Consider the following 19,100-nt stretch of genomic DNA (forward strand, 5'->3'; position numbering starts at 1 on the left):
TATTAGTAGCAGGTTATTAGAGATGATAATTTAATTATTAAAAAGGGTAGTTTGCCAAATATCTCTCCATTAAATACAAATATTTTCATATCCTATAAATAAGGAAACCGGGAGTTGCAATTTAAATTCGACATGTATAATTAATAAATCTTTTGTCTGGTCCCAAAAATACATTTTCCCCATAGACAATATTGGTTTTAGCTACATGCATGTATTTAGAAATATAAGCAAAATTTTTCCCAAAGAGGAAAATTTTCCCTGCATACCATATTAATTAAAGGGAAAACTACTTAAGATACTATTGAATATTAACTAGACGTGATATGACTGACTGTTGTTGACGAGGTATGACACACCAAAATGAAGTCGTTTTGGTGTGACAGTTTTTATACCTAAAACGACGTTATTTTAGATACTAAACTTTAGGTTTCTATCGATTTTGTCATTAAAATTTTAAATATTTTACTTTTTTGGCACTACACTTTATGATCGCTGTCGACAGTCAATCATCGTCAGTCAATGATCATCTTTCATAGCAAAATTGGCACTAAAATGTTCGTATTTCTCCCCTCATTATTCTCATATGATTAGTTTTTCATGAAACTCACTCAAACTCGACGAAATTAAATAAAAATATATATTATTTTTGTGTTGGGAGATTTTCTTAGATTTATGGACTTGACGTGTTTATTCGAAAATCTGAACAGTGAAATAGGAGTATGATTTTGAGAAGACGAACAATATACATCAAAATTAGTCTCATTGAATGATCATTAAAAGAGACCAGAGTATTTAGTACGTTGAATTTTTAAATGAATTTTCATCAATTTTGAATGAGTTTCGTGAAAAAATTAATCCTAAATGAAGAAAGAGAAGTGAAACACGAACATTTTGCTATTGATCTTGCTATGAAATATGATCGATAACAGGCGGTGTTTAGAATTTCAGTGGCAAAATCAATACACCCCTAAAGTTTAGTGTCCAAAACAATGTCGTTTTAATTATTAAAAAAGTTGCACCTAAACAATGTCGTTTAGTGTGACAGGTCATGTTAACAACTGTTGATCATGTCATTATCTCGTTATTGACTTAACGATGGAGTAATATAATTGAATGTAAAACTAAAGTAGTATACAAGAATCAAGGGAAAAAAATTAGTGACGTCTAAAATAATTTTTACTTAATTAAATTAATTTATATTTTTTCAATGATTGTTCTCTCTAACCTGGATTTACTTTTGTTTAATTTCATCATTTCTAAATAATTTGAAGTAATTAAAAAATAAAATTATATAAAATTCTTTTAATTTTTGATAATGTTTACAAAACACTGTAAATACAATTATTAAAACTCAAATTATTTAAAAAAAATCACAATTGAAATCGTCATTCAATATTATCATAGACTTTGCAGGAAATAAAATTTGTTCATAGAACATGATATGGTCGAAGGAAACATTCATTCGGCGGCAGTACTTTCGTCATTGGTTATAATAATGATAAACCTACCTAATAATATGAGTAATGAAGGAGTCCCACTCCTTGGAAACTTCACCTTCACTCACCGACTGCCGCACCCCATCGCGTATTTCTGCCGCCCTCTTCCTTACGTCATCTCCTTCCTTTGAAGACATCAAACGTCTCACGGCGTCTTCAACTACGGCCGCCATGACTATCTCATCCCGGTGTGTCCAGTCCTTAACGGTAATACCAACTTTGAGCAGCTTTGTAATTAGAACCGCGTTTCTCGGTTGATCCGAGTGCATAGGCCATGCTCCGATGGGTACTCCCATGGTGATGCTTTCCATGCATGAATTCCATCCACAGTGGCTCACAAAACCACCTACGGCAGGGTGGGCTAAAATCTCAAGCTGCGGTGCCCAGTCTCGAACCACCAATCCTTTCTCTTTCACTGAATCAACGTACCCGTTTGGAAGCTCCGGGCTTCTAACTTCTCCCTTGAAAACATCGCCTTTGTCCGCATCTCTCAATACCCAAATGAACGTTTGATTGCTTCTTCTCAAACCGATCGCCAGCTCTTGGATTTGTTCATCTCCCATGCTGGTCGTCGTCCCGAAAGACACGTAAAGAACAGAGTTTATAGCCTGTTTGTCGAGCCATTCCAGACAGTGGTGTCGGTCACCGGAACTGTCTTTCTCCGGTACTCTCAACGGATTCAATGGTCCTAAAGCCCAATGTTGTTTTCCCCTGATATTTTCAAGCAACTCGAGGTAAGTACCTTCGATCACTTTGCTTGTGTTATATATACTCCCGCAGTTGGCGTTCAGATATTTGTGTTGCATGGAAATGAACTCGGAGAAATCTTGAGTGAAACATCCGTCGAGAGAAGGAACGTCAGGCATTTCTGCATTAACCTGTGGCTTCCCCATTGATTCCCACATGTAGAAAAAGAGAGTTAAGGCGGAAACGGTATGGAAAGCGTACAACTCTGAGTTAGGGATCGACGGAGCATCTTGAACAACGGATCCCATCATCGAGTCGTGGATGATGATGACCCTCCTCGCCCTGGAAGAAAGCGTGATCAACAGTTCACTGACGGGCTCACGAAGGTGCCAGCAGGCATCAAAACATGGCTGGAGATGAGAAGGGAACTTGATCCCGGCGTCGGGGTTCGGAGGAGGGGAAGAAAACGGAGGGACCTGAAAGTCATGGAAATGGAAACCGGCGACGGCAACGGGGTCCCAACCATGGACTCTGACATTCGCCTGACGGTTGTGCATGGATGAACCGACATAATGGACCGGAATGCCATAGGAGAGAATGATCCGAGAGAGGTGAAGCAGCTGGTTTAAATGACCTTGTGCAGGTAATGGCACAATCACCACAGTCACAGAGTTTTCTTGGTTCGACATTTTAAAAAAAGGATCAAAGCCTCTTCCAAAAGCTAGTCCTTGGAAGAAAATATGGATCAATCTGGCTTTGTGTTGGGGTTATATATGAGCAACCATGTGATGTCGTGAGCTTATTTTGTTCTTAGAAAAGGAAGAAATAAAGAAGGGAAAAATAAACCGAAAGTGACAATTCATTTTTTTTTTGTCAGCCATTAACTGCGTGAATTCCATGTAATGAAAACGACAGCTTAATTTCCTAGGCCTGAATTATTTTCTTTCTATTTTTATTGTTGAATTATTTTTCATATTGCAGTCTTAAGTAGAAAAAAGGATACAGGAAAAGTTATCGAATGCAGACAACCCATTCTTAAGGTAAACTTTTACAATTTCGACTCATACCAATATTGCCACTGTGATTAAGATATATCATGATTTAAATATATATTTTTTATATATATATTATGTTAAAAATATTATTTTAAATCTTAATTTCCATGAATTTATTAAACAGCTAATCATCTATGTCACTTGAGCCTAGCTCAAGCGATCAGTAATACGAACCAAAAGAAGAAAGCGAAAAGCAAGGGTACGCGAGATATAGATATATTCTCACCTTCATGAACGATGTAAAATCGTAATCAATTCTTTTTTATTGAAGAAATTAGAAATCTTAAAAGCACATAAAAATTTCTTAAAAAGCTATATTCTTTAATTCTTAAACTAAGATCTTAAATTTACAATTCAATGGAAAATTTTATTGATTTTATCTCCAATTTCACAAAATTAATTCTTATTTAACCTATTATATATATAATCAAAAAAAATTAAGGCTTACGATCAATTTACACAAATTAAAATATTTTTTGTTTTACATTTGATATTGTTGGATGAGTAGAAATAAAAGGATAAAATTTACTCCTTGTTTTTTTAGTGAATATATTCTCATTTTTTATTATTAATATCAACCTTATATTTTCATTCATATGACGATCCTAAATCTGTGTGATAAATTGAACATTATTTGTTAAATTTTATTTTTAACAAATTTGATATAAATTTAAATCAATTTATGAGATCAATTATTTTTAACATACCTCAAACATAAAATAAGAAAAATTAACATAGGGTTTATGACGGATTATAGATTTTTTTTTAAATTTTCCTAGGTACTTTTTAAAAAATATTTTAAATAATTGAAAATAATTTTGTTAATATGAATCTCAGCGAAAATTGCATAGTAAATAAACTGATGTTACAATTTTTAAAAAATATAATTTTATTAAATCATCTAAACATATTATTTTCACTTTATTTTATACATGCATCAAAAACCTTACTCGTAAATCTCCGTCGCAAAAATTATGGCATTTTAGTTCATTAAAACTGAACTCTTGTGAAGGACAAATGGTTTTCGATTCTTTGTAAACTATCTAGAGAACAATTTCTTTTTACTTTTTTTTTCCTTTTTTTCACTATTTTAATTTTCTAATTCATGAGATAATATCTAGCCGACGTCAAAATAAATTCTTTTTTCCTTTTGCTTTTTTACTTTGATTTATGTCTATCATCCTACTGTCTGGTTTGTAGCAACCAAACAATAAAATCTTTCCTTGATTTCGTGTAAATTTAAAAAATCAAACATTAAACTCATCATGTAGTTTATTAATAAAAAAGAATTATTATTCATAAAGATTTGAAGTCCAAACAATTATATTTATAATTATATGTACATTGTCATTGACTAAAAAAAATTAAACATATACTACTTTATAATCACTTTCAAACTATTAAAAATAATCATACACTAAACAACATACATTAAAGCAAAATGAGTTTATAGAGGCATTTTCTGAACAAACGCCGGCAACTTTATACCTCTCGTGAAATTTTTTAAAACAAACGCCACAAAATAACAGTTTTCACGGCGTTTGTGGGAAAGCACCGCAATAGTCATTAACCTATAGTGGCGTTTTTCCAAAAAAAAAAACGTCGCAATAGACAGATATATAGTGGTGTTTTTTGTAAAACGCCGTTAAAAACGTATTTTAGTGGTGTTTGCTTGATATATATGGGCATTTTTTGTAGCGTTTTAGTAAAAAAGCTGGTAATTGTATACCTCTCGTGGCGTTTTTAGAACAAATGACATAAAATAACAAACTTTCACCGTATTTCTGGGAAGCGTTACAATAGTCATGTACCTATAGTAGCGTTTTTAATAAAAATGTCGTAATATACTGATATATAGTGGCGTTTTGTAATATACTGATATATAGCACCGCTAAAAACCACTAAAATGAAACAAGCATGTAGAGACGTTTTGATAGAAACACCAATAATTGTATGCATATCGCTGTGTTTTAAGCTAAAATGCCACATTTTTGAAGAAACGCAGCTAAAAATACTGCAACAGATTCATACTTTAGTGGCATTTTTTAGTAAAAGCCGCAATTTATCAGTACATTAGTGCCGTAAGTTTTGCGTCTCAAACTCCCGTACCCCTTAACCTTTTTCATTTTTTCCCTTGACCTTTTGTTGCTTCTAAGTTTTGCATTTCATGCGCCTGCCGTTTACCCAAAACCCATCTGCTGCTTCTTCGCCGATCTCACTTTCTCTTTGCTGAATCTGTTGGTTCTTAACCTATTTCTCTTCGTTGATCTCACTTTCTCTTCATTTTCGGACAGCTTCATTATCGGAAGCATTTTTTGAAGACCCCAAATTTAGGTGATTCAGTTTCTTCTCAAAATTGCTTTCTCCCCTCCCCTTTCCATTCCTTTCCTTGTTTGTATTATCCAGCTTTGATTGATTAGAGGAATTGTCTCTAGATTACAGAGAAGTCGAAGTATTATCCAACTTCTACGGAGAACCCTCTGCTGCTAAAGGTCACTTTATTATTTTGTTTCACTTGTCTCGTTTGGTTGTGGGGAAGTTGCGGTAAAGAAAAAAAGGTAACAATTTTTAAAATTTACTGAAATATTTGCGTCAGGTAAGGATTTTCACTTGTATCACTTGTTTTGTCTGGTTGCGGGGGAAGTTGCTGTTAATTAATTTAGATACACCAATAGAAGTTGCATTATGATTTTATTGAATTTTCCATCAGTTTTGGAGTTGCTTCTTTTGCTGTGATTATATTGCTTTCTTTAAACTATTATTAATTGTGTTTTAATTTACCCTTCAGCATTCGAATAAATCTGTAAGAGATTATTCCTATAGTTAATAAAAAATTTACGAGAAATGCTCATTGGATTGGACAAACTAGTGCCTGTTTGATTACAAACGGACACAGTTTTAGATATTGGAATGGATTTCAGTGTCTTTGTAGTAGTAGTGGTGTTGGTTCGAAAGGAAAAATATTTTGGTTCATAGAAGTGTGTCCAAAATGTCCACATCCACTTTTGTTCTGGATCTTCTATTAATTTAGGTTTACTTCTTCATTCTTTGTATTTAGAGAATTACTTCTCTATTGTTGTTTGGGTTAAAATTGTTTGGAAACGTATATTCTAAAATATTGCCAAAAAGTATAATTTATTGATTAAAATATGTGTCATTATTATTAAAAAGTGATATGGAAATTTAAAATGTTTATTTTTATTATACTTATGTCTAAAAGTTTTGAAAGAGGCAACCTCGTTATAAAGAACATTTAATATATGTTGTTTTGCGTTATTTTTTTCTTTTAAGTTAAATTAAACTTGCTATAAGATTCGATTGAAAAATAGTTAAATCTTTTCCTTGTAATCGATGAATGATTGTTTGGTTGCATGGGAAGTTGCGGGGAATATGTACTTCTAGAAGAGGTTGAATTGTAGCATGGTAAAACTATAGGCCAAGGTGTAGTGTAGTTAAGATCCAAGTCTTAACAATTAATATATATACCATAAGCATATGTAATTAAATGTATATACCATTGATTTTCATATTTAAAATTTTCAGTTAATAAAATAAACTATGAATTCAACAGTATAATCTTGAAACAAATAATATATATACCATAAGCTTATGTCATTGAATGTAATGGTTATGTTTAGATGCTTATGTAATTCATAAAATAAACCTTGAATTTGTTTGTATTATAATTTATAATTTAAATTGTGAAATTAAATGTAATCCTTATGTTTAGTTGCTTACTTTCTCTATAATATTAGCAATTAACATTTGAAATTGATATACCATAAATACGAAATGGATAAGAGTTGGATGAATTTCTCAAGGGTAAGCGACGAATATCGAAATGGAGTCGAAATTTTTCTAAATTTAGCTTTTGTGAATGCAAGCCAGGAGAATATGATTCTTTGCCCTTGTAAGAAGTGTGTTATCATTAATTGGAAAATTCATGAAGTTGTCTACGAGAGTCTAGTTGATTTTGGCTTTGTTCGGGGCTATAGAAAATGGATATTTCATGGAGTGTTTACACCATATAGATATTCTTCCATGAGTAATTCGACTTATCCTCCTAATTCTCACCGTCGATCTGTTAGAGAACATGACATGGAAGGTATGTTGCGATATGCATTTAATATGCACAGTCATCATCAATCTGTTAGAGAAAATGATTGTGACAATGATGTTAATGATTTCACTAAGATGGGAATAAGTGTATGTGCTGAAGAGCCAAATGGAGAAGCGGCAAAGTTTTACAAGTTGTTTAATGAAATGAATGAACAACTTTATAAGGGAAAACCTGTAGAAGTCTGAACTAATATAGAAATTTTATGATTGTCGTTTATCTACATGTCCTTTAGTATCATTTGGTAGTTTTGTATTAATGAGCTTCCCAAATCACATTCTTTTACTCACCATTTCAGGTTAAAAGAATCGATCCAATGCTTCTATCGACTTCAGTAATGGGAGTTCCTTCGTCTTTTCTTGCAGAATAATGTATAGGTGTAACTAGAGGACATGTAAGTCACATTTTATTTTTTATACTGAGTTTGAAACTTGTATGATTTTAATTATGTTGGTAATATATGAATGGTTTTCTGAACTTGAATTTTATTTTTAAATTATTTTAAGATTTTATATGTTTTAACAAAAAAAAAATTCCTGGATTTTTATAGTGGGTCGCTATGGTGGCCCTAATGTGACACCTTAGATCGAATCGAGTCATCCGCATTGATTTGAGGGTGTTACATTTAGTGGTATCAAAGCTTAGGTTGAGTCGACATTTTTGGGTAGATCGACCGGTCGACTGTCATAGGATGTCAGGTCAGTACATGCCCCTAGTTGATAATCGTACTTCTCTAAGCCGAAACTCCAAGGTTGAGCCCCTCTCTATATTAAGCTAACCTAAGTTTTTTGTCTGTTAGGGATTGATATGTGCAAAAAGGGAATACCATCAATGTTCGTCTAAATTTTGTAAAGCGCCTCATGAGTAACGTAAGAGGTACTTATCCGAGAAAATTTTGACCCGCCTCTAGATATAAAATTGGAATATGTTACCCACTCTATGAACCTAACTTCGTAACTAAGGTCTGATTGTTTCCACAAGGATAATTCTGTTTAGACTCTTGAATTGCGATAAATGAGAGTTCTGACGAGAACGCATATTCAATTGGTTAAGGTTTAGTAGAGGACCCGTAATCCTGTAAAAGCTACCATGAGATATTGAAGAATTGATGAAAGCTTGACTTCTGCGTTTCTGTGACTTGGGTGAATTTCAAGTACGAAATTCTTTTAAGGGGAGGAGAGTTGTCATACCCTAAATTTCTAGTAATTTTAAGGGATCATTTTGTGAGATTTTGAAAGTGGAGATCTATTTTGTAAGCTCTTTGTTCATCAATGACTTGGTTCTTGATTTTCTCTTTTCCTTTTAATTATTAAAATAGATAAAAAGTTCCCCGGTTCTCCTAGCTTGAACTCGTGACCTGCCTTAACCCAGCTAAGCCTTAGCCATTAGGCTAGGTTACTGTAGCTGATATATTTAGCTAAACATATCTTTTGTTTCAAAGTTAAAATGTTGGTTTAACCCTTTTCTTGGTTCAATTTGTTTTCCCATGAAAAAGTTATTTCCCAAACTGAACCCTCTATTTTAACTCTGTTCACCGATATCTGGTCGACAGTGGCGTTCACCTCCACCGCTACATTATTCCCCTCCATCCCCCGATCAAAAACCCTCTGTCAATTTCTCGAAAGCTACTACTGATCATCGTGAAAAGCTCTGGGAAGCTTAGTCGAAAATCTAAAACCCCGAGTTTGTTTTCTATTCGATTTCGGCCGCTACATGTGACCATAGGTTGTGTCGCTGCCACCGATCGACTTGTTATCTAAGTCCAGTCAAAAATTGATCAGCCTTGCTTCAGTTGGCCCCACTATTTGCCATGGAGATCACGTTGAATATTCATTAGAAAACAAAGGTTATCCCTCATGATTAGTCATTTTTTTGTCGATCCCTTCATCGATAGGTCTCACTATCGCCGCCATCGTGCCAGGATTGCTCCCTTCTGTCGCATCCTCCACCGTTCGCCGTTGGGGTAAGCCTCTATTTCATTTTTTGGTTATTTCATCACGTTTTGGGTTGTATTCTGATATGATTTAGGTTGACTATTGTGTTTGGTTGCCTCCAGATTAATCAGTCACCATCCCTGTCCCCGTTGAACGTTGTATGTGTCACCTCCGTGCATGGGCATTGTTATGCCGAGTCTTCTGGTTGACTAAGTCAACTCTCCCAAGTCAAATCAGTTAACTCAGACCGATTCAACCAATTAACCTTTGACCTGAATCGTTGACCAAACCGTTTACTTTAGCTTTGACTCGTTGACTGTTGACTTTGACAAAAAAGTTAATTTTTTTTAAAAATATCTATTTTATATTTTTCGATGTCTTGAGTCCGAATTTGAAGTATGTTTCACTAAATTCGAACCCAGTAATCTATTTTTCATCATTTTAATTTTTGATTCGAATAGTTTTCCCGATAAAATTTCATTTCTGACGTAATTTGTTTTGTCATGGATCCGAGATATTATGGAACTTTAAATTTAAGTTCAAGGGTGATCAAATGGAGTTTAATTGGTCGATCGATATGGTATGAGTATCGAGGTAATACTTTACTACCCTATGTATGTATTACGGTACATGATTTAATTTTTAGTCAAGTTAATCCCGATGAACATTCTTAATTCATATCGAATATGGTAAAAATATATTAATTTGGTTATGACCCGAATTGATTTTGGTGTAAAGTTAGTAAGCCGAATAAAACCCAGATGACTTGTATAAGGAATTGAATGATCGATAAGAAATAAATTCAAACTTAGTAAATAATCAGTAAATCAATTAACCTCAAGATCTGTAAACTCTAATTATTTTCGTTAAAGGTTAAATGTTAGATATACTTGGATTAGAAATTAAGAAATTACCTTTGGGATGTAAAAGACAAGGATTATTCTTAAATCTGGTAATAACACTGAAAGTTATATCTGGCCCGATAAAACTACTATTTCACCCGTTAAAGGCTTGTTTTGCCAAGAAACCCTGGTACCTGATTATAACATCTGAGATGGTAAAGGACATTGAATTCTGATTCTAGAATAAACGTTTGAATGCTAGATTACTGGAAGTTCGACACGACACTGAAGTATTTAAATGATGAATTATCCTGGAGTTTTGAAATAACTAATATGCCATTGGATCTCAAAATAACTAAAATAAACTCGAGTATTGAGATAATCAAAATACTCTTATGACTTGGATTTAAGTGACTGCCTTCAGATAAAATCTGAAAATATTGATAAACCTATATGTTATATCATCTATAAAGTTTATGAACCATGAATCAAGTATGTCAGCCATTCTTGATACCGTTGTAATTCAAAAATGAAATAAATATCATCGAAATACCTGTTCATTTCTCTAAAATCAATTCGATGATGATTTGATATGTGATCAGTTCAGCTAATACAATCAGTATTAAGAAGAGAATATTCATGAAAGATCTCGGTCTGAATTATTGGTTAATACCACTATTGGGATCTGATTAGTCTGATCTGACTCAAATTCGGATAATTCGATATGAATCATGGATATTGTAAATCAATGTATTATCATGTTGGATTAAGTTATTAAGAATCCATCAGACATCAACATGTCCGAAATACCCCTGATGGCCTAAATAATGGAATCGCGTTGGTTATATATGAAATCTTAAATTACCCTTATGAAAGGTTCCTAAATACCTTTATAATGTACTCGAACCCTTTTTGGTCCTAAAATATCAATATTTAAAAGTCTGATTAGTTCAATTAATAATTAAACCTTTTTAATAGGGATCTCGATTATGAAATTCGATCAATTTTGCGTAAGTTCATATTTTCTATTCATGATAATTTCCAAGCGCTTTGAAGAATACTTGGAGCCTCTAGTGTGTTCCCTATAGACAAAAAGGTTTTCTCTTATTTATATAAAGTACAATTTCTGATATCTGGTTTCTGATTACTGGCTTCTGATATCTGATTTTTTGTTTTATTGTCTGTTATCTGAAATTGTTTTACTAGGGTACTATCTAGGTAGGCTGGAGTATGGAGGTTCAACTCTGATCAAGCTGGTAATTCCTATTTGTTCTGATCTTCCATATTGGACTCCTAGATCTTAGTGAGGGTAAGTCCTTATGGATGCATGTATCTTCCATGTTGGACTCCTATATCCTAGTGGTATAGGATAAGTCCTTATGGATGCATGTATCTTCCATATTGGACTCCTAGATCCTATTGGTCTAGGGTAAGTCTTTATGGATGCATGTTATAGGGTATTTCATATGGTGTACGGGTAGAGGGTATGATAATGATTTTAAAAACTTGTTTTTACTGAAATAAATTACTACTGTTTTTTTAAATTATGATTTCATTTATTCTGGTTTTATGGGGTCACACTAGACGTCTGTTTCAATCTCCTAAACCTGATCCTCTGAATTTTTCCTCTGAACTATAAGCTTCATGTCTACTACCTGAAGAAATATTAGTGGAACCTCAACTCATCATGAAAACCTGTAGATGCCTGAACCAATAAGGAAATTTATGCTTGTCAATTATCTGCATGTCTTTCAGCATCATTTGGTAGTTCTGTATTACCGAGCTTCCCAGAGCTCTCTCTTTTACTCGCCATTTCAGGTTAAAAGAATCGATCCAGTGTAACTATCGACTTTAGTAATGGGAGTTCCTTATGTTTTTCTTGCAGAATACGATAAAAGTGTAATTATGGGGCATGCATGTCACATTTGATGTTTTATACTGAGTCTGGAACTTGAATGATTTTACTTATATTGGTAATATATGAATGGTTTTCTGAACTTGTATTTTATTTATAAATTGTTTTATGATTTTACATGTTTTAACAAAAATTTTAATTTTTCCTTGATTTTTACGGTGGGTCGCTCTGGTGGCTCTAATGTGACACCTCGAATCTAATCGGGTGACCTACATTGGTCTGAGGGTGTTACAAAACTACAAGCTATATTCCGAAAAAAAACATTTTAAACCCAACTCCCTTTAAATTTCAAAGAGAAAATTTGATGTCAATTTACATGAGCTCCCTGACAGTATGATCATTTCCTTTCTAGAAATTTAGTGAAACTAATAATAATTTCTTTAAATTTTATGGTTTGTTCAATTTTAAAGACTTTATTTATTTCAAAATTAAATAATTTGACCTCCTTATATTTTAGGGTAAAGTACACAAATGGTCATTTTACTATATGATATTATTTTATTAAGTCGACTATTAAAAGTTACTAAATGATCCCTTGACTATAGAGAGTTGCTTTATTGAGTCCCTCAACTATTAAAAGTTACAAAATGTTCACTCAATGATGCGTGATTTAAATAGATATTATTTTTTTGTTAATTACTCATTGTTCATCAGTTTATGTTGCTAATTTGGGCGTTTTCTCTTATTTTTTGTGCAAGACATTGGATTCCATAAACTATACTAAAAAAGACAAAATTTTGAAGTTTTTATTTTTTTGGAGTCAAGGCTGGACTAGTGGGCATGACTCAGCTGATGTTGTGTCTAGTTAGCATCTTCTAGAAGGTCCAATCAGCATTTTTGTGGAGACAGAAGGAATTATATTTATTTTTGGGTATTTAATTCAAACAATTTTTAGGAATTATCTTTTGTATTTTTAGGAATTATCTTTAGCATTTTTTGGGCTTTTAGGAAGCTATAAATACCCCTTTGGGTTGAGTTCAAACACACCTCAAATTTTCTAACTTCTTTGTTCTTGTTTTCTTTTTATAATTTTTTTTCTTTTCTTTTTCCTGTTTTTACTTTTCAAGTTTTTATTTATTTTTCTTTAAAATGCTAAGTATCATTTCTATCATACTTAACTAATTTTCTCGTAAGCCAAGGGCTTAAGCGATGACTCAATTTCGGTCGTGAGTATTGAAAAGCACTTCATATCTTCGGGTTAAAATTCTCAATTTTCTGGAAACAATTAGATTTGGCGATCAGTCTTTCTTAAACTGAAAATGCTTTCACTTCAAAAATAACTTTTGACTTGGATGTTATTATGGTTTATCGTTGGAATTATAGAATCATTTTATTTGAATTCCCTTGAACACACTTAGCGACGGCACGCTAAGAGAAATTGGGATCGAATTCGATTTTCATAGAGAAAACATAATTCTAGTCGGGCTTTTCCAACGCTTTTAAACTGTTTTGAGTTAACAACGATAGTAGCAATAATTTGAACAAGGATTGAGATTTCTAAAATAGTTTTTGGAAAATCAATCACTGAAGAGAAAAGTAATCTACAGGGATTGAACCTTGTGGACTGTAACCGACATTTAATCAGAGTAAAATCTTATTCAAGGATTGACAGAATTGAAGAAAAGTGAAAGCCTGGGGATGCTTGTACTATATAATTTTCATCTCAGTTTATCTTCTTTAATTTATTTCTTTATTTGCTCTTCACTTTGAACAAAACCCTCTTTTTATCTTTACTCACAATTTTTGCCTGTCGAAACATTTTTTTCGGTGGGGAAAAGGGGTCCCGTTTCGAAAATAATTTTAGGTGGGTCGGTTAGTGATAAAACGTGGTTGAAGAAGTCACCACCAATCTTTGATTAGGGTGTTATTGGGTACCCAAAAATAAATTTGTCATTTTAATAAAATATTAATTTTAATTAAAACGACAAAATTACGGCATGCGTTACCAAAATTTGAGTTTGGGAGTCGGTTACGTATGGGGAAAGATTAGCACCCCCACAACACCCTAAATCGGTACCTAGTCGATTAATTAATTGTCTTCGAAATAAAATTTACAAGTTTAAATCTATTTTAATTTAAGATCCCCTAAAATAACGTTCTTTGAAATTTTGGATGAAAGATAATAATATTAAATTATTTCTTATCGAGAAAAATCGATCTCTCATACCTTAAAGTAATCGATTCTTACTCCAATCGAAATAAAGAAATATTAAAATTTCATTCTAAACTTCCCTATTAATTCAAAATAATAACACCCAAAATAATTTTTAGAGTGAAAACGATAATATCTAATTATTTCCAATCGAGAATAAATGACCTTTTGTTCATTAAAACAGTCATTTATTATCCCAATATAAATAAAGGGATATTACTATTTCGGTTTAAAATTACAAAGCGATTCAAATGAAAACAATTATATCTAATTATTTCCAATCGATAATAAATGACCTCTCTTACCTTAAAGCAGTCATTTATTACTCGGACCGAAACAAAAGGATATTACTATTCTCAATGTCGATTCGATTGTTATTGTTTTGAAAATCTATCGGAAAACGCATGCAAAAATAAAACAAATAAAAAGCATAACAAAGAAGAAATTAAGTAATTATTTGACCGATATTTAATGAGAATAAAGATGTTCAATTATATTAAATATCTCGAGAAGAGACCTTAGATTAAATCTAACAATTTTTTCTCGATTAATTTAATTAAAAGAACATTGTCTTTTTCTAAATCTCCAAATTTTAAAAATGAAATCGATTTAATTTGTGTCACTAAATGGGATAAACTTTCATTTTAAAATTATCAAAAGTAACTTTCTTATACGTTAAGACAGTCACTTTACGACAATATTAAAATGATCGAATATTTCCCTTAGTCAATTTATTTGGAATCGAGTCAAGGGATGCTTATGAGGCTATCATACAAAATTAATTAGTAATAAAATGAATTAAAATGCAAACAACATGCAAAACTTAAAATAAAAATAAAAGTAGGAATAAAACATAAATTATCAAATTATCATGCAAACATTAAAATAAAAATAAAATATACAAGGGACTAAAATGAATATTCACAATATTAAGTGCTAAAATTACAAGAAATGAAAAAATAAATAAAACATGGGGATAAATCTAAATAAATTAAAATTTCATGGCCGAATTAAAATAAAAACATATATTTAGGTTCAAAATACACACATATAAAAATACAGGGGGCTATATAGAGAATATCCCTAAAAATAAATATCAGGCATAAAAAGGGAAAATTACATAATTAATCCCTAAAGGACTAACATGCAAAAACACGCTAATAGTAGGGAGACTAAAATGAGATTAAACAAAAAACTGTAAAGCAACATAAAAATGGCAAATTAACAAAATTGATCCCTTCCAGTGACCTCTTTGCAAAATCACAGTAAAATTCGGGGGACCTAAACACAATTTCCCCCGAAACTTTGCCTATATATACTACTTTAAGTTTTTTTTATTTGAACCTTTTTTTCTAAAAAAAATTCTTCTCTCTTGTTTTCTCTCAAGGCAGTCGTCCGACCCACTGTCGGTCGCCCTTCTCCAATCCTGAAAACCATCCCCCCACTCTCCTAAACCTAGATCTAGGACATAAACTACCAAAAACAGCCCTAAACCGCCCCAAAACGAGCCCCGCCTCCTCAGTTCTCAAGAACTCCGACGACCACGACTTCCCTTAAAGGTATATTTCTATATCCAACAACTTTTTTCTAGTTTCGGTTACATGCAAACAGTGTTTGGGTTGTTTGGTTATTTTTTTTATTCGAAACTGGAAAAACCAACATGAAAAATACTTTGAGCGGCTTTTATTTTTATTGCTTCTGTTCTTTTCTGGAAGGCCAAAAAACAAGACCCCAAAAATACTTCTTGCTCGAGTTTTTATAACCATGTTTACAGATCTCTCTCTCTCTCTCTCTCTCTTTAAGTAAATAAATTATTAAAAAATGATTACAAGCTTTGCGTGTTGATCTTGGTATTTGGTTGCTTGCTGACTTGTTTCTGATATGGAACGCCTTCGATTTGCTACCGTAACGGTGGCCGGGGAGTGGGTGAATCGGTGATGGCTGATGAGTGGTGAGCGACGACTCGCTCCTTAACATATTAGGGTAAGAACCCTAATCATGCAGCACTAATATGGACTATTAAAACTGATTCAGATACAACGAATGTGAAAGCGCGACGTTATAAGCTAGAGAGGAGAAACCCTAATCGGGTTTGGGGCACCTGATCGGGCTGCAGCAGTTGGGCTTCGGGTATTGGGTCTGACTTGTATTTTGGATCCAAGTTTGTTGGGCCTTGGGTTATTTGTTCTGGGACCGGTTGGGTTGTTGTAAAGCCTGAAAAACACAAATAGAGATAATAATAATAATAATAAAATATAATGATAATAATATGAAACTAAAACCGGGACAAAATGAGTGTCGACAGTTGCCCCTTTTTGCTCATTCTTGTGTTAACAAGAATAGGGCAAAGATAAAAAGATAACGCTTTTTTGTCTGGTTCCATCTTGATGTTGTCTGAAGTAAGACTGACAGATGACCTGAAGGATTTAAACATCACGTTCAAAAGTCTTACTGATGACCCGAAGGACTTACCAACTTTGGAAATAGTTTACTATGTAAGAAACTTTTCTTACATTTCCAAAATTTCAATTTTCATATTTAAATGAGAAATCTTTCTAATTTCTCGAGAGATGTGTGTAAACATCCTACCCAAAGGTCTTATGGATAGCCCAAAGGACTTATCATCTTGCTTGAAAGACTTACAGATGACCCGAAGGATTTAAGCATCATGCTCGAAAGACTTATTGATGGCCCGAAGGACTTACCAATTTTGGAAATAGTTTACTAGGTAAGAAACCTTTTTTACTTTTCAAAAATTTCGTATTTTATATTTAAATGAGAAGCCTTTCTCATTTATTTGAAATCACGTGAAAACATTATGCCTTAAGGTCGTAAGGATGGCCCGAGGACTTATCATCTTGCTCGAAAGACTTACAGATGACCCGAAAGATTTAAGCATCATGCTCGAAAGATATATTGATGGCCCGAAGGACTTATAAATTTTGGAAATAGTTTACTAGGTAGGAAACCTTTATTACTTTTCAAAAATTTCAATTTTTAGATTTAAATGAGAAAATTTTCTCATTTTTCAAGACACATGTGAAAAGATCTTGCCCAAATGTCTTATGGATGGCCCAAAGAACTTATCATCTTGCTCGAAAGACTTACAGATGACCCAAAGGATTTAAGCATCATGCTCGAAAGACTTACTGATGGCCCGAAGAACTTATAAATTTTGGAAATAGTTTACTAAGTAAGAAACCTTTCTAACTTTTCAAATTTTTCAATTTTCAGAATTAAATGAGAAACCTTTCTCATTTTTTGAGAGACATGCGAGAACATCCTACCCAAAGGTTTTATGGATGGCCCGAAGGACTTATCGTCTTGCTCGAAAGACTCACAGATGATCCGAAAGATTTAAGCATCATGCTCGAAAGACTTACTGATGGCTCAAAGGACTTATAAATTTTGGAAATAGTTTACTAGGTAAGAAACCTTCATTACTTTTCAAAAATTTCAATTTTTAGATTTAAATGAGAAATCTTTCTTATTTTTTGAGAGACATGTGAAAAATCATGCCCGAAGGTCTTATGGATGGCCCGAATGACTTATCATCTTGCTCGAAAGACTTACAGATTACCCGAAGGATTTAAGAATCATGCTCGAAATACTTACTGATGGCCCGAAGGACTTATAAATTTTGGAAATAGTTTACTAAGTAAAAAACCTTTCTTACTTTTCAAAAATTTCAATATTCAAATTTGAATGAGAAACCTTTCTCATTTTTTGAGAGACATGTGAAAACATTTTGCCAAAGGTCTTATGGATGGCCCGAAGGACTTATCATCTTGCTTGAAAGACTTACAGATGACACAAAGGATTTAAACATCATGCTCAAAAAACTTACTGATAGCCCGAAGGACTTACCAATTTTGGAAATAGTTTACTAGGTAAGAAACCTTTCTTACTTTTCAAGAATTTCAATTTTCAAATTTAGATGAGGAACCTTTCTCATTTTTTGAGAGACATGTGAAAACAACCTACCCAAAGGTCTTATGGATGGCCTGAATGACTTATCATCTTGCTCGAAAGACTTAAAGATGATCTGAATGATTTAAACATCATGCTAGAAAGACTTACTAATGGCCCGAAGGACTTATAAATTTTGGAAATAGTTTACTAGGTAAGAAACCTTTCTTACTTTTCAAAAATTTCAATTTTAAAATTTGAATGAGAAACTTTTTTCATTTTATGAGAGACATATGAAAACATCCTACCCGAAGGTCTTATGGATAGCCCGAAGGACTTATCATCTTGGTCGAAAGACTCACAAATGACCTGAAGGATTTAAGTATCATGCTCAAAAGACTTACTGATGGCCCGAAGGACTTATAAATTTTGAAAATAATTTACTAGGTAAGAAACCTTTCTTACTTTTCAAAAATTTCAATTTTTAGATTTAAATGAGAAACCTTTCTCATTTCATTTTTTCTTATAAAATGACTTAATGGTCGGGCAACATGCCCCACTTCAAAGTAATGCTTCCTCTGTGGATTGGGCCTACCCTGTTCTTTAGGTCATGCCTCCTTAAACGTGATTCCCTATATTTGAGGTTTGAATTCTAGCTTTCACTTGTTGGGATTTTGATATCATGAATCTTTTTCTTTTCTTGGAAGATCTGTAAAAGTCAAACGTTTATGTGTGAAATGCAAATGCAATGTAATGCATTTTTTATGCAAATGATGTTCTCATGCATGCATAAATGATGATTCAATTTTCCTTTGACTCTAAATTGAGGAACCAAGCCTTCTTCCTCTTGATTATTCTTCTCTAGGGTTTACGCAGATATCGGTGTAGTAGCTTGTAACTTCTGAAGATATGCCCAATCATCTTGTGGTCTTTGTTTTCTGTCTTTATTTTGGAGGAAATGTTTTCTCTCCCGAATTCTTACTAAGGTCATTA

At 32.9% G+C, this 19,100-nt stretch overlaps 1 protein-coding gene across 1 annotated transcript; it reads right to left on the minus strand.

Moving 5' to 3' along the window:
• Window positions 1–1,377: 1,377 nt before the first annotated feature.
• LOC120155523 (zeatin O-glucosyltransferase-like) lies at window positions 1,378–2,907 on the minus strand. The gene has a single exon (XM_039167061.1). It carries the CDS (start codon window positions 2,870–2,872, stop codon window positions 1,505–1,507), a length of 1,368 nt encoding a protein of 455 aa, XP_039022992.1. The 5' UTR covers window positions 2,873–2,907; the 3' UTR covers window positions 1,378–1,504.
• Between the last annotated feature and the right edge of the window lie 16,193 nt (window positions 2,908–19,100).

This window comes from Hibiscus syriacus, unplaced genomic scaffold (genome assembly GCF_006381635.1).
Source record: "Hibiscus syriacus cultivar Baekdansim isolate YM2019G1 unplaced genomic scaffold, ASM638163v2 tig00002840_pilon, whole genome shotgun sequence".
NCBI classification, from domain to species: Eukaryota; Viridiplantae; Streptophyta; class Magnoliopsida; order Malvales; family Malvaceae; genus Hibiscus; species Hibiscus syriacus.